The sequence below is a fragment of the Mesoplodon mirus genome (assembly GCF_964341445.2).
Source record: "Mesoplodon mirus genome assembly, chromosome: 14".
Classification (NCBI taxonomy): Eukaryota; Metazoa; Chordata; class Mammalia; order Artiodactyla; family Ziphiidae; genus Mesoplodon; species Mesoplodon mirus.
Window position 1 is genome coordinate 60,254,981 of NC_138990.1, and position 14,125 is coordinate 60,269,105.

A 14,125-nucleotide genomic window follows, 5' to 3' on the forward strand; every position below is an offset into this window, starting at 1 on the left:
AGAATATGAAAAACAATGTGTATATATATGTGTGTGTGTGTGTATACGTATAACTGAATCACTTTGCTGTATAGCAGAAATTAACACAACATTGTAAATCAACTATACTTGAATAAATTTTTTAAAAAGACATAATCTCACTTCATGTCTAGCACTTTCCAACACCAACTGCGTCTTTGCACTGCAGAAAACTCTGACCTGTGAAACAAAGTCTGAGATGGGACAGGCATTTGGATTCTTTAGAGGGTTTAACTGTAGCTTATTTCTACCCAAAAAGTACAGGGGCTCTTAAGAACATCCCTCTTATTTGTTCTGAAGAGCAGGCAGTCTTGGTCTACCCCAATGTGAAGAAAGTATCCAAATGTATCATATCCTCTTCCAAGTGTAAGTAAGTGGCAAAGTTTCCCCAGAGAGTGGGGACAATGAAGCCAGGCAGGAGAGGCAGGTGACTGGCTACCCCATCTTGATAGCCCCTCCTTCCAATATATATACTTTCTCATGTATCACTTAAAGTCCTATTTTAATTCCTGCCGTTTCATAAATACTTCTAGTCACAGCAAAACTCACTGGCTTTCCAGAGTAGACACGGTGGTGCTGCTCTAGTAAGAAGTAAGGAGGGACAGGGCACTCATGGAAGACCCTAACTGAACATTAACACAAACGCAGTGCTTCCAAGTCCAACAGCTCTTTTGTACTTGGATGATGGAATCGCATCACGAACTACTTAGATTTCCAAAGAAACTGGGTCCCCAGTTTGAGAAACCTCAGTGACTTCAGTTCCCAACCAACCAACCCCTTTCCAAATGGAGGCTGTGAAGAAAGGGCTGAAAATGTCTGCAGACACATGGAAGATGCCAGGCAGCAGCCAGTAGCAGTTCTGGGTCCCACTTACTGGGATCCTGGAGGAGCTGGGCTGCGATGGAGACCCGGCGCCTCTCACCATGGGAAATTCCCCCAAAGTTGTAGTTGCCAATCAGTCGATCTGCCACGTGGCTCAGACTCAGCTCTGCCATGACTGCCTCCACCTGTAAGAGACCAGGAAGGCTGGTCACTGCTGGGCTGTGTCCCAATTCATGGGCTGAGGATGGCAGGGAAGAGGCAACACACTTCCCTTGAGTGCTTGGGCCACTTCCAGACTCACCACATCCTAGGGAAAGCACGCCTATTACAAGAGAATCCAATTTGGTTTAAATCACAATATATGTATCAGATTAAAATAAATAATATTGACGTGAATTTTTTTTCAGAAGTCCTTACAGCAACAAAAAACTGTTTCAACTTGCTTCAGGGAAAGTCAGCAGGAAACAATGCAGACTTTGTTGGACCCCTGTTTTCAGATGCTACAGTCAGTCCAGCCCATAGAGAAACCACCTGCCCCCCAAGGCATAGTTACAATATAGCTTATTTTTTCAGACTTTGGTTTTTGAAACTTTATTATAATAAATGTTTTACATGTAAAAAAAAACCAATTTGGTTTGAACTAAACCTGGCTTCCCCTATGTAACCCAAATAAGTCCTGGAGTCCCATGTGGCCCAATCTCACTGTGGTTTTGCATCAAATATAATCCAGCTATCAAAAGTAATTAAAAATAAAGCCAATCTTTATTGGAATCTCTTTAAGGACTTTAAAAAGAACCCAGTTTATAACTTACAGCCACACTTTAAAAATTTTCCTTTCCCCTAATTCTCCTCACTCTGCTTATCTTATACCCTGCAGCTCCCTGAAATCCTCTGTTTACTACTCAACTCCCCAAAACAATCATCACTAAAAAAAAATTCTTTACTGACTCTCTAATCAAGACGGTTGGCCTTTTCCCTCCCTCTCCCTTTTTCCTTCCTTAGCTTATCTCCTCACCAGAGGCCCTTTCAAAAATCTCTATTTATGGCCCTCCCCTGACTGAGTACCCCTGTCTGCATTAGGCCCTGGGGAAAGCAGAGAGAAAGAGACTGGGAATACTTATATATATGGTAATGGGTTTTGTTCCCATACGTCTCTAATGAGATTGTGCTTCTTTTATAATGAAAAAAGAGGACTTCCCTGGTGGTGCAGTGGTTAAGAATCCGCCTGCCAATGCAGGGGACACGGGTTCGAGCCCTGGTGGGGGAAGATCCCACATGCCGCGGAGCAGCTAAGCCCGTGTGCCACAACTACTGAGCCTGTGCTCTACAGCCCGTGAGCCACAACCACTGAAGCCCGCGCACCTAGAGCCCGTGCTCTGCAACAAGAGAAGCCACCACAATGAGTAGCCCCCGCTTGCCAGAACTAGAGAAAGCCCACGTGTAGCAACGAAGACCCAATGCAGCCAAAAACAAATAAATAAATAATTTTTAAAAATACCCTATTAAAAAATAACAACAGCAAACTAAATTGGAGTAAAGGAGGGGATGATTTACAGAACAAAGTTCCAGAGGAGACAGGGAGTGAGATCAATAGATGAAGCTTTGACCAAAAGAAAGGGATGCATCTGAAATAGATACAAAGGAATAAGGAGGAGGTTAGAAATGCATAAGTAAACCAGTATGATTGTCTCTCCTTGCCATCAGAGTGGAAGGATTCTGGAATTGAGCTTCACTTGACGTGGCAAGGTTTATGTGTTCACCAGCCAGGGTAGATTCCTGAGTGTCCCTTTCATCTGCTCTGCAAGAGCAAGAAAGGAGTAAAGCTTGCCCCTCCTGGCTCAGAAGCAATGGACAGGGGAGACATTTACTTCATCTGTTTCAGATGTCTCTGGCTAGAAGCCTCTCCCATGTTTTGCAAGCACTGCTGGGAAGAGAATTCAGAGAGTCTTGGAAGGGACCACTGGGACCGTCAATCCTCTCCATGCTGTGATTTCACATAAACTGATTCATTCCTCACATCAGCTCCAGGAGAGATGCATTATTACTCTATTATAGAAAAGAAAACAGATCCTCAGACGGGTTCATAGATTGCCCAAGGTCACACCATTAGCAAATGGCAGAGCTGGGACTGAGAGTAAACTGTGTGGGCTCTCAAGTGGTCCCAGAAGCACAAGGGCGGACAAAGCCTGCGACATCAGTCATGGCATTATGTTCAGGCTCGCAGAGGACAAAGGCAGAGCTGATGCTCTCTCTGCTCTGTTACCACAGGTGCTTCCTTGTCCCTAAACTACTTTGTCAGGGTTTTACAGCCTGTGGACTGGATTTGCTCAGAAGGTACTCTCAAGCAGGGAGAACTTTATGATAGCAAACTTTGCAGGACACTTAGGGGCTGCCAGTGCCAGGGAGAGGGACCATTCACAGGGGGCAAATTTGCCATCAACCAACTTCAGGTACCCTGAATTTTCTGAACATTTAGGCAAATATGTGCATTTTCAGGGGAAAAGGTTCGGTGGCTTTCTCAGATTCTCTCCCTGGGGTATGTGATGTAAATGGATCACTATCTCAAAAGAATCTGCTTATGACTTCATTTCTCCAACTCAAATACCAATGAGATCCTCTCCTACCCATTTTAGACACAAAAATACTAAAGCAGGCAGACAGGAAGCCTACATAGGGGTTCACCTGTCACTCACTGTCAGGGCAGCTAAGTCATGTGAACATGCCTGTGCCTCCCCGTGGGCCAAGTCCCGACCTCTGTCTTCTCAGACCACAGTGAGGCCCAGGGAGGCATTATGGAGTCAGAGGACCTGGGTCCATGTCCCAGCTTTGCCAGTCCGAGGTGTTGGGTCTTAAAATCCTTGGGGGTCAGGTTCTTGATCTGAAAGTTGGAGATAACGCCTCCCTCATAGAGCTGATGCCAGAATGAAATGAGATGTGTGTGAACAAGGCCTGATGGATGCCAGCCACATGTGAGAGCCCAGAGAATAAGCTGGTAGAATAGCAAGAACCTTGCAATGCCTTCTGAGCACTCTAAGGTAACCTCCAGGGAGGAACAGGGCTAGTCCTCACTCTGTGGATCTTTCCTGAAGGTTCCTCTGGAGTGAAAGCTATGCTCCAACACGTCCAGGACTCTGAAACAGAAGAATGCCCTTTCCTGACTTGGCATGACAACAAACAAGCCTGCTGGTACTCTGGACACAGTTCAGACCTAGCTGCACTGGCCAAGCCCTGTCTGAGAGTCCAGCACCAGGGACAAGAGGAGTAACTCCCTGGTGACAGGCTCAGAGGTGCCTGATAAAAACGGAGTAACCTAATGCCACTTCAGCTGAGACGGAGGATTCCCTTGGAGGCTCAATGGCATTAAAGAAAGGCTAGCTTTGGAGCCTGAAGTGCAGATGTAATTTGTGTGCCCAGGAGGAACCTTCACTGAGGCCTCAGAGTGCTGAAGCCTCTGAGGCAGATGTCACCAGTGATCTCTGGCACCTCTGAGAGCCAGTTTCCCAGAGAACTGTGCCTGCTTTGCAGGTGGCATGTTGACCTGTCCTTGGTTGTATGTTTCCAGCCCAGACAGAAATGAGGCAATGTTTCTAGGTAAGGTCCCTGTGAGTTTAACTTGCAGCCTCTTCCAAATCAGGTCCACTTAAAGAAACAGATTGGAACTTAGAGTTGACAATTCAATAGTTCCTCCTTCACCAACTGAATCCAGTTTGGATGAGGCACATTCAAGACGCCTCAGAGAAAGTTGAGAAAAATCTCAACAGGGCTGCAGGGCAACGCACAGTGAGGAAAACAGCCATACCTGTTCAAACACAGAGCTCTCAGGACAGTGCCACCCAACAGAAATATCACACAAGCCACATTCAGAATTTAAATATTTTAGTGGCCACGTTTTAGAGAGTGGAAAGAAAGAGATGAAATGAATTTTAGTGGTATAATTTCTTTAACCCAATACAACCAAAATATTTCCATTTTGACCAATAATCAATATCTTAAAAATTGTTAATGAGATATTTCACATTCTGTGGTTCCAGACTAAGTTCCTGAAATCTGGTGTGTATTTTACACTCACAGCACATCTCAAGTAGGTCTAGTCAGTTTCAAGTGCCCCAAAGCCACCTGTGACTAGCGGCTGCCAGCGCAGCCCCAGACTCTTATTAAAGGTGAAGAGCGAAGGGAAGGAAGGGGCAAGCGGAGGGACGAGGGGGTGCAAAACCACAGCGGGGTGATCCCTTGGGTGGCCCCGGGGCGGTACCCACCTTCTTCTGGAAGAAGCCCTGGGAGCCGCCGCGGATGGCCAGCAGCGCCGTGTAGCACAGCGTCTCGCGGACCGTGAGGCTGCTCAGCAGAGTGTCGCTCTGCAGGACAGGGATGTGTCAGCAGCAGCCCCCCACCCGCCGCTGGCTGCGGGGCCAGCAGGCAGCCGGGCAGGGGCTGGGGACGCACGCACCTGCAGGACGTAGGAGAAGCAGTCCTGGAACTGCTCCCTGCGCAGCGCCCGGCCGTTCACGAACACGTCCCCGAGCAGGGTCCCCGTGCGCCGCAGCCTCCCGGACATGGCGTCCAGCAGGGTGGTTTTCCCCGAGCCTGGGAGGTGACAAGAGAAGGTCCTGGAGGAGGCCCTGCACGAGGCCTCGCGGGAACTTCCCGAGACCCTCGGTGAACCCACGGTCCAGCCCTGACTTGTTCTCTCTTTGGCCTCATGGGACAAGCTCATGGCTGGAATGAGTCCTTCCAGCTTGTCTCCTCAATGAGAGGGGGACAAGCTGTTTCTCTCCTCCACGTCAGGACTGGAGGAGCTTTGTCCACCTGTTTGTTTGTTTCTAAAGCTGCTTGAGGCTGAAAAAGAAAATACAGGATCAGAATAAAAGGAAAACCAGGGTTCTTGAAAACGTTTGGATCCTAGGACATCTGAATTTGTTTCTGTGACCCCCTGGGATCCTCTGGTGGTTACTGAATGTAGGTGACACTGCCCAGAGCCTCGCTGATTTAATCAAGTGTGGTCTGAGGACGAGCAGCATCAGCACCACCTGAGAGCTTTGGTTAGAAATGCAGAATCTCAGGCCCCAACTCCTAACTCGGATTCTGCTTTTTACAAGATCCCTGGGTAGTTCTCATGCATATTAGAGTTTGAGAAGCACTAGCTTAGTGAGTCCTTTGGTTAAAACCAAGTTGGCCTCAGCCTACACTGAGAGCCTTGGGCATAACCCAGCTGGTTGTTGCTAAGAACCTGCCCACAGAGGAGACGGGATGAACTAACTGCCCTGTGCTGACGTGACTGGAGGGTGAGGTTTCTCCTGGTTTGCTTTTTCTAGGGTTAGAGTGACCCTTTAGGGTAGGACACCAGCTGGCCCTTCCCATACACAAGCTTACATGGGCCCAGAGAGTTAATGGAGACAGGAACAGGAGTCACCAGGCCTTTCCTGACCAAGGCTTTTAAGCAGTTAGAATGAATAACAGAGGAAATAGGCAGGAGGTTCTGGGCTGTCTGAGAAGATGGCAATAGAATTCTCCTGAGGATGTGATGACTTGTGCAAAACCAAAGAAAAGATCTTTTGTTCAAATATTTTAAAGAAACTGCTGGTGGGGCTTCCCTGGTGGCGCGGTGGTTGAGAGTCCGCCTGCCGATGCAGGGGACGTGGGTTCGTTCCCCAGTCTGGGAGGATCCCACATGCTGGCTAGGCCCGTGAGCCATGGCTGCTGAGCCTGCGCGTCTGGAGCCTGTGCTCCACGACGGGAGAGGCCACAACAGTGAGAGGCCCGCGTACCCCCCCAAAAAAAAAAAAAGAAACTGCTGGTTGCTCTGAGGGGTGCAAAGATGCATAAGCCAAGCTCCTGGAGCAGTGGTTTTCTTATCTAACCCATGACTGACAAAGCTCAGAATCAGCCCCACCATGTCCAGGTAGAGGTCAGCGTGGGGACGGGAGCAGAGTCTTTGTAAAGAAACAAACTGGGACGTCACTGGGGTTGTCTTTCAAAATGTGCTCTGAAGTGTCTCAGTCACGATATTAAGCCTTGTCTGTGGTTCTTTTAACTAGTAGCCTCCCTAGCCTTACATTTCTGGGATTCAATCTCAACTCTGACAGACCTTCCAAAGAGCCTGTAACCTGGATTCCAGTTCCACCACCATCTCAAAACTAGCCTCCTTCTTTGTTGCCAAATCCAGTAGGTGCTCCTCTGCATGTTGTCTGACTTCTCAGCAGCATTGGACACTGTTGCTTGCCCTTCTCTGTAAATCTCTCTCCCTTGGCCTTGATGCCACCTCATCCTCTTGGTTTAGTCCTGCTGGTCTGGCTGCTCCTTCTCAGCCTCTTGTGGGTGACCCTCGGGGCTCCTCTCATGTCACACATCCTCACTGAGCAACAGTGAGCACCAACTTGCTAGACAGCATGTGAGGGAGCCACTTTGGAAGTAGCTTCTCCAGCCCCATTCAAGCCTTCAGATGACATCTGACAACCACCTCACGAGGGACCCCAGGCAGAAGCATCCAACCAAGGCACTTCCAAATTTCTGACTTGTAGAAACACTGAGAGATAATTAATGATTTTTATTAAGTCACTTACTTTGGGGATCCTTTTTTAAACATAGAAAAAGGTAACTAATATTATCCTTTTTTGAACATGTGTCAAATACCTATTAACTCATTAATGAGGGTACCAGTAGGATGACAAAAAAGGATTCATATCCTCATTCAAAAAAGGATATAAGGGACTTCTCTAGTGGCGCAGTGGTTAAGAATCCACCTGCCAATGCAGGGGACATGGGTTCAACCCCTGATCCGGGAAGATGCCACATGCCACGGAGCAACTAAGCCCATGTGCCACAACTACTGAACCCACACACTGCAACTACTGAAGCCCGTGCGCTCTAGGGCCCTCATACCGCAACTACTGAGCCTGCATGCCTAGAGCCTGTGCTCCACAACAAGAGAAGCCACTGCAATGAGTAGCCCACTCACCGCAGCAAAGAGTAGCCCCCGCTTGCCGCAAGTAGAGAAAGCCCATGTGCAGCAACGAAGACCCAATGCAGCCAGAAAAAATATATAATAATAAGGATATAAGAAACTAGCATGTACACGCAGTGGGAAAAAGAAGATTGGAATAAATGGCAAAGTTAGATGCAAAAATGGTTAATGCCCTAGGATGTGACACCAAAGGGACGGGTAACAAAAGAAAAAGTAGAGAAACGGGACTTCATGAAAATTTTAAACTTATGTTTTTCAACCAAAGACACTATCCACAGTGCAAAAAGGCAGCCCACAGAATGAGAGGAAAATATTTGCAAACCTTATATCTGATAAAGGATTAATATCCAGAATATATAGAGAGAACTTCTAAAACTCAACAACAACAACAACAGAAAACCAACCCAGTTCAAGATTGGGTAAAGGACTTGAATAGACATTTCTCCAAAGAAGATACACAGATGGCCAGTGAGCACATGAAAAAACGTTCAACAGGGCTTCCCTGGTGGCGCAGTGGTTGAGAGTCCGCCTGCCGATGCAGGGGACACGGGTTCGTGCCCCGGTCCGGGAAGATCCCACATGCCGCAGAGCGGCTGGGCCCGTGAGCCATGGCTGCTGAGCCTGTGCGTCTGGAGCCTGTGCTCCGCAGCGGGAGAGGCCACAACAGTAAGAGGCCCGCGTACCGGAAAAAAAAAGAAAAAAAGTTCAACATTACTAATCATTAGGGAAATATAAATGAAAACTATAATGAGATACTACCTCATACCCAACAGCTACAATAAAAAAAATAGAAAATAACAAGTGTTGGTTAGGATGTGGAAAAACTGGAACCTTTGTGCACTATTGCTGGGAATATAAAATAGTATAGCCATTGTGGAAAAGAGTATAGAGGTTCTAAAAAAATTAAAAATAGAATTACCATATGATCCATCAATTCCACTTCTGGATATATACTCCAAAGAACTGAAAACAAGGTCTTGAAAATATTTGTACACCCTTGTTCATAGCAGCATTATTCACAATAACTAAAATGTGGAAGCAATCAAAGTGTCCATGAATGGATAAGCAAACTATGTCTCTACATACAATGGAATATTACTCAGCCTTAAAAATGAAGGAAATTTTGCAATATGCTGCAACATGGGTGAACAATGAAGACAATATAAGTGAAATAAGCCAGTTAAAAAAGATAAATACTGTATGATTCCATGTATATGAGGTACTTTGAGTAGTCAAAATCATAAAAGCACAAAGTGTAATGGTGGTTGCCAGGGGCTGAGAAAATGATAGAAGGGAAGTTATTATTTAATAAGAATAGTTTCGGGACTTCCCTGGTGGTGCAGTGGTTAAGAATCTGCCTACCAGTGCAGGGGACACAGGTTGGATCCCTGGCCCGGGAAGATCCCACATGCCACAGAGCAACTAAGCCCATGCGCCACAACTACTGAGCCTGAGCTCTAGAGCCCGTAAGCCACAACTACTGAGCCCATACACCACAACTACTGAAGCCCCTGCAGTCTAGGGCCCATATGCTGCAACTACTGAAGCCCACGTGCCTAGAGCCCGTGCTCCACAACAAGCGAAGCCACTGCAATGAGAAGCCCGCGTGACACAACAAAGAGTAGCCCCCACTCTCCACAACTAGAGAAAGCCCACGCGCAGCAACAAAGATCCAATGCAGCCAAAAAAAAAGAATACTTTTAGTTTTACAAGATGAAAGGTTGTGGGGATGGATGGTGGTGATGGTTGCACAACTGTGTGAATGTATTTAATACCACTGAACTGTACACTTTAAAATGGTTAAGAAGGTACACAAAAATATACTAAAAATGGCTTAAAGCCTTAAATACAAGACACCATAAAACTCCTAAAAGAGAACACAGGTGAAACGTTCTCTGACATAAATCGCAGCAATGTTTTCTTAGGTCAGTCTCCCAAGGCAAAAGAAGTAAAAGCAAAAGTAAACAAATGGAACCTAATCAAACTTATAAGCTTTTGCACAGCAAAGGAAACCATCAACAAAACAAAAAGACAACCTACAGACTGGGAGAGAATATTTGCAAACGATGCAACCAACAAGGGCTTAATTTCCAATATATACAAACAGTCATACAGCTCAATATCAAAAAAACAAACAACAATCAAAAAATGGGCAGAAGACCTAAACAGACATTTCTCCAAAGAAGACATACAGATGGCCAACAGGCACATGAAAAGATGCTCAACACGGCTAATTTTTAGAGAAATGCAAATCAGAACTACAATGAGGTATTGCGTCACGCCAGTCAGAATGGCCATCATTAAAAAGCCTACAAATAACAAATACTGCAGAGGGTGTGGAGAAAGGAAACCCTCCGACACTGTTGGTGGGAATGTAAATTGGTGCAACCACTATGGAAAACAGTATGGAGCTTCCTTAAAAAACTAAAAATAGACAACCTAAGTGTCCATCAACAGATGAATGGATAAAGATGTGAGATATATATATATATATAATATAAATATAAACACACACACACACACACACGACATAATGGAATATTACTCAGCCATAAAAAGAGTGAAATAATGCCATTTGCAGCAACATGGACAGACCTAGAGATTATCATACTAAGTGAAGTAGGACAGAGAAAGACAAAAATCATATGATATCACATATGTGGAATCTAAAAGATGACAAAAATGAACTTATTTACAAAACAGAAACAGACTCACAGACATAGAAACAAACTTATGGTTACCAAAGGGGAAAGGGGGCAGGCGGAGGGATAAATTAGGAGCTTGGGATTAACAGATACACACCACTGTATATAAAATAAACAACAAGGGGACTTCCCTGGTGGTCCAGTGGTTAAGACTCCACACTTCCACTGCAGGGGGCACAGGGTCGAACCCTGATCGGCTAACTAAGACCCCGCGTGCCTCATGGCGTGGCCAAAAAAAATAATAAAGTAGATAAAATAAACAACAAGGACCTACTGTATAGCACATGGAAGTATATTCAATATCTTATAATAACCTATAATGAAAAAGAATCTGAAAAAGAACATATACATAACTGAATCACTTTGCTGTATACTTGAAACTAACACGTTATAAATAAACTATACTTCAATAAAAAATAAAAATAAAAATAAATTAAATGGTTAAGATGGCAAATTTTACATTATGTATATTTTACCACAATAAAAAAAAAAGAAAAAAAGGGTTAATGCCCTACAGGGCCATAAAACTGTGACCTTTGGGTTTATCCTCTCTAAAAGGACAGAAATCACCTGTAACTAAATAGTCTTCTGCAATGGAGCATGCAGCCTAGAGTCTATAGGTCCTAAATGATCAAAAATAATGAGTCAAATAAAATTACCTTCCCCTGGAGTGTTGGTTGACTGTAGGCAGGCTTGCATTATGCAGACCATTCTCTAGTGAGACTTTGAACACCTAAGTCATCTTTTGCCTCACTAGTAAAGACTTGATAAACAATACTGCTTTAGATGAGACACCAATGAAATCATGTTATTTTCTGAAAAACTAAGAGTAATTCATAGAATTAATTCATTTGCTTAATCATTTATTCAGCAAATACTTATTAAGCACCAATGATGTGGCCAGCCCTCTCCTAACTGTTGAGGATACAGCAGGAAAAAAAAAAAAGACCAAGCTCCCACCCTCAGGGAACTTGCAGTCTACCTTGAATTCATGTTCAGTATAAAAGGATGGACAGTCATAAAGCCATGATAAGGTATCATCAGACACCAGCCTATGAGCCCCTAGAACAGGGGGCTCCACCCACTGTTCTGCTGAGATGTGCATGAAAATGTACATTGGCCTGTGGGACACACTTCCGAGAAGTGGGTTCAATTCCTTGTGCTGCATGCCACCCTTTTTTATCCTACACAAGGAAGGAAACAAGTGACACACCATTATAAGAATAACTCAGCTTTTCTTTTTTAAGAAGTATAATTATCAAAAGGAAAATTGGGATGGCCCTGGATGTTATGGTACATGCATACAATTAGAAATGGTTAAAAATTGTAAAAAGAAAATAAAAGGAGGGACTTCCCTGGTGGTCCAGTGGTTAGGACTGCAAAGGGCCCAGGTTCAATCCCTGGTCAGGGACCTAAGATCCCTCAAGCCACGTGGCATAGCCAAAATAGGAAAAAAAAAAAAAAAAGGAAATCTCAGGGAAGTTAACCATTCTCGCCAGTGAATTCCTTTTCATTTCATCTTAACAACACTACTGTTACCATCCAGCTGTCCCCCCACTGCAGCAGGGGAGTGGCGGTGGATTTAACTCCCCAGGTCGAAAGAGGCTAACCACGCTTAACTTTTATCACAGACTTATATTGCTCACCTCTATTAAAGAGAGCAATGCAAGTGAAGACTGGCAGGAAGTGTCAACAATTTGCAAGCAAGAACTCCATCAAGACGCTCCTGGGAAGCCAATTTGTCCGAATCTTTCAACCTTACAATGTGCAGGATAACCTAGTGTAGTGGACCCTGTGATGTGCCACACAGATGCCCTCTTCAGGGCCAACGCACCCATCCCCCCATAGCTGTGCATCCTCAGCTGTGACCTTCACAGGGCATTGCCCCAGCCTCAAGGGGCTGCCTCCCCGGAGCCTCCACCCTCCCCAGCAATGACTTGCTGACACAGGGAAACAGGAGGGGAATGAGGTGGGGAACGGGCACAGAGATAGCCTCCGTGGAATCTGTGATATTTAACTCCTTTAAAAAAACAAAAAAGGATCTGAAGTAAATACGGTATAATGTTAAGATTTGATAAAGCAGAGGTTAAGACACGAACATTCTTTATTTACTCTTGCCTGTGTGTTTGAAACACATCATAATTTTTAAAAGACCAATGAATATGGGGGATAAATGGGCATCTTTGTCCTTATTTAATTCCTTTTCCCATCTCCAGGCAGGAAACTTGTGTTTACTGAGCACCCCTATATGCCAGGCACTGTGCTAGGTGCTTTCCAAACTGAAATATGAACTAATTTACATGTTCGGCAGGACTTTGTTTTTTTTCAAGGATCTTCCTAAAGATTACACATTAGCACCAGGTTCTATTCACAGTCACACAGGTCATCAGATTTCATTCTACTATCAGACCTGTGGCCTCCTTCGTACAACGTAAACCTGTTTCCTCAATGCGGTGTTCAAATCAAGCCACAGACTCTTTCGAGTCCTCGTGGAGGATTTAGGGGACCCCGCCCAGCTCACCTGAGCTCCCCAAGATGCACATGATCTGCCCACTCTCGACGTACAAGGAGACATCTTTGAGGATCTGCCTGGTCCACTTCTGTCGGCGAGATGCGATGTCCCACCAGGGCCCCACGCAGTGGCTTTAAAGGAAACCCAGAGAGGGAAAGGCAGCATGGGGCTCTGCAAGGGTCCAGCCCCTTGTCCCCCAGCACCGATCCCAGCTCTGCCCAGCCTGAGTTGTCTCTGGACAGGTTCCTATGTGTGTTTTAGCCTCAGTGTCCTCCTCTGTAGACCCTGGCAGGTAGTGACAGAAGATCATCTCTATAAAGCACCTGTCCAGCAGCTGCTCTGAATACCGGCTCTCTCTGGCTGGCTGGCAGATGGCAAACAGGACACTGTTTATTCCTTCGGTTGACCCTGCGTTCCTTCACCCGGTTTCGTTACACCTCATGCTCCCAGCACCCCCATTCCCCAAGTGCTCGCCATCCAAATAGGGAAGGCCATCGACACGGGAGACACGGGGAGAAGGGGCATAAAGCAGGGGAAGGGAACAGAGCGCAGCTGCTGCATCTGTCGTTTGTCATAGCTTCCAGTCCTGCTGCGGACAGAGGGGCCGTTCACCATGGCCCCTCACTTCCCTCTGGCAGCCCTTCCCCTCTCCTCTCTCCACCTCCACCCACTAGAGAAGGAGCCCAAGCCTCCAGGCATGCCCCCCCTTAGTGAGGAAAGCCAGCAGAGGGCAGGGAGGCCCACTCACCTCAGGCCATGCCTGTCCCTGACCACAGCTCAAAGCTCCCAGCAGATGAAAGAGGCACTGGCCTTACCTGACACTGTAGGAAGCATGGAGAATGCCCAGGCTGTGTCGAGGCTTAGAAGCAGCTGCAGGAACCTCCTCTAGGGAGCACTGCGAGCTTCTGTTTACCTGGACTTCCGAGGACCCCACAGGGGTCAAAAAGTGGAGTTCACTCATGGCCAAAGGGCCACAGAGACAGGGGAGTTTTCTCGCCTGACCTTCCCTGGGGCGGCCTCAGACGAGGAGCCAGAGGCAGACAGTCCCGCCTGCCCCTCACCTGGCCCTGGAGCCCCTCCTCAGGCCTTCCCAGTGACGGGCCTGGG

At 46.2% G+C, this 14,125-nt stretch overlaps 1 protein-coding gene across 1 annotated transcript in view; it reads right to left on the reverse strand.

The window, feature by feature from the left end:
* Nucleotides 1-14,096, reverse strand: part of ABCG5 (ATP binding cassette subfamily G member 5) — a 34,971-nt gene extending 20,875 nt beyond the window's left edge. Inside the window, exons 1-5 of the mRNA XM_082643134.1 lie at nucleotides 13,834-14,096; nucleotides 13,028-13,149; nucleotides 5,288-5,424; nucleotides 5,097-5,195; nucleotides 893-1,025 (exon numbers count right to left, since the gene is read on the reverse strand). Coding sequence (XP_082499260.1) covers nucleotides 893-1,025; nucleotides 5,097-5,195; nucleotides 5,288-5,424; nucleotides 13,028-13,149; nucleotides 13,834-13,979 — 637 coding nt within the window. The 5' untranslated portion in view covers nucleotides 13,980-14,096. The remainder of the gene's footprint in view (nucleotides 1-892; nucleotides 1,026-5,096; nucleotides 5,196-5,287; nucleotides 5,425-13,027; nucleotides 13,150-13,833) is intronic.
* Nucleotides 14,097-14,125: the final 29 nt, after the last annotated feature.